The 2,500-nt window shown below is 34.2% G+C and overlaps 1 protein-coding gene across 1 annotated transcript in view; it reads left to right on the top strand.

The window, feature by feature from the left end:
• Positions 1 to 2,500, top strand: part of LOC113814157 (coiled-coil domain-containing protein AGAP005037) — a gene marked incomplete in the record, with an annotated part of 653,514 nt that overhangs the window by 630,186 nt on the left and 20,828 nt on the right. Inside the window, 2 exon segments of the mRNA XM_070115391.1 lie at positions 69 to 155; positions 655 to 717. Of these exon segments, the coding sequence (XP_069971492.1) occupies positions 69 to 155; positions 655 to 717 (150 nt within the window).

Below are 2,500 nucleotides of genomic sequence, written 5' to 3'. Positions count from 1 at the left end.
TACCGCATGGACAAACTGGTTGGTAGAGAGCTAAGGCGACTGTGATGAACGGATTTTCCCTATTTCAGAAAAATCAGTCTCGTTCGAAAAATCTGTTTCGTTCAGTGACGATCTGCCGGATCTGAACACGCCGCCAAAACAACATGTTCCAGCAGGTAATCATTCCCCCCCCTCTAGTTCCCCTCAGAGAAATATTCGGACTCTGTTTCCTTCCGTCCTTCAATATTCTTTTAAAAATCTTGGTGTTTGTTCCAATCCTCGGCCCTTGTTTTTTATTTGCTAATGGAAAGGCAATGCGCGTGACATTTTAAATGAAAGAACCATGTATTGTCTTGTATTCTGTGATCATTTGACTTCCATGGCATTTGGTGTATGTTTCATTTCTGTTCGTCCTGAAAGTACTACAAAAGTAGCTGGAAGAAGCTTGGAGTGCCTTAATTTTATTTTGTTCAAGCATGGAGAATGGACAGGGATTTGTGTGGTTTGACTTTATAGTATATTTTTGTTGTTTTATAGTTATAATAGAAGTAACAGTCTTAGTTCATTCATAATAGATAATATAGGAAGCATCTAAGTAATTCTAATATGACTGCTCGTTTTCTATATGCTTAATTTACCCATTTTCTTTGACTAATCCGTTTTCTATGACTGTAGCCGAGAAACAGCCTATCAAGCCAGCCATCAAGTGCTCCACACTCCCCAGGATGTCTTCCCAAGGTAGGTGGTGTCACTTCTAATTTTCTTGTAAAACATTGCAAACCTCTTAAAACCACAGTTAATCCAAGTCTGTATCACGTGTAATATGTGATTTTATTGCTGTAAAATCATATATAATACAACTGCGTTCAATCGCATGAAATCTAGTTTCATTACTGTTGTATAAAGAGGCATGTTGCACAAGTATAATTAATAAATTTTTATCTATAATGCTTGTTCATATTTATTTACGGTATCTGCCAAAAAAATATGATTATACATAATATAGACTTGATCTAAATTTTGTCACCAGGTACCAATAAACCTTAAAAAAACAGTCGTATTATATATTTAGCCATATTTAGTGCCCAAGGGACAGGAAAAGTATCTTGCATGCTCTTGACAGAAGTCTGTGTTTTCACCAAGTAAAACGGAGAATTTATAAATTGCCTTCATGCATATACAGTCTTACATAATCCCCTTGATCTTATAAATCATATTCCAGTGCATGCGAAACGTCAAATTATATTTAGTTCATTTGTAGCTGTTTCTCTAGGTGAAAACACTTCAGGAAAGTAAACAGTGTAGATGGATAACAGATAAAAGTCATGTCATACTGTAGGTAGAGGATGAATTACAGTTTTTAAAAGAATCATGGATCTAATGATAGCATAATTAGGTTGAATGCTATTAGAAGTGCATGGACATTAATAATTACAAAGATGTCATAATAGGAGCATGTCCAGTTTACTTGAAATTTGTTACGTCTATTCATCTGTTACTTTTTTGTGCTTTCCATCTAGCTATCTGGTCTCTTACAACCGTTTATTATGTTCCATTTCCTTTTCCTGCTTTGTGTTTGTGAAGTCCCGCCTGCGCATGCCTGGCTCTCTCCTCCAGTGCGCAGGCGTGAAACCAGACGCCCAGTGACGTCACAGCCAGGTGCGATGTGCTGCTTTTCCGTTTTCTGTTTTGAGTATATTTTAGATTTAGAATTTTATTACGTTCTCTATATTTTCTTTGGCCTTTCTTTCTTGCAGATTTATTCTTTTTTCTCCCCCCCCTTTATTTTTTTACTCCTTTTTGTGTTGTCTTATGTGTCGTTTTTTAGAAATCGACTTATACATGGGAGAGTCGCAATGGAATCGGTTTTCTCGACTTTTATATTTGTCAAATAACTTACAACGAAGCTTTTAGCACTACCTCTATAGTGACTAAATATGCTTTGAAGTGCATTTCTTTGCATGATTAAACCCACGAGTTTTGTTGATACGAATTTGAAGACATTTGCAGTTAAGAAAAATCAGGAATTTTCATTTTAAATAACGGAATTTCGGTACAAAAAAAATTATCTAAAGCATTATATCCCATATGAAAATAGGGGAAAAATAATAAGAACCAATGATCCAATTATTTATGGAACGACTTATCCAATTTTCTCTATCAATATTCAACTCTATTTTCCTCCTCCGTCAAAATTTTAAATAGCGAGTCGACAATTATTTAAATCTCGTATCCCTTCTTGTTTATATTGTGATTTAACTTGAAGTCATCAGTCTCGACTTTGATAAATTAGTGACGTAATCATCACCATATTTAGTGACGTCATTGTCGCCATGTGATAAAATTACAAAACCCGATGATGAATATATATCAGGAATAGTTTTTGTTCATAACCTTTTATGTATACTTATTGATACATGTACTATTGTTTTAATCTTTGGAAAAATGATAATCCTTAAAATAAAAATGATAATCGCAAAATTAATAATGAAACGGGTAATAATAATGGTAATATTTATAA

The sequence above is a fragment of the Penaeus vannamei genome, chromosome 37 (assembly GCF_042767895.1).
Source record: "Penaeus vannamei isolate JL-2024 chromosome 37, ASM4276789v1, whole genome shotgun sequence".
In the NCBI taxonomy this organism is placed as follows: Eukaryota; Metazoa; Arthropoda; class Malacostraca; order Decapoda; family Penaeidae; genus Penaeus; species Penaeus vannamei.
Note: the sequence above shows the minus strand (reverse complement) of the source record. Positions and strands in the feature narration are given on the sequence as shown.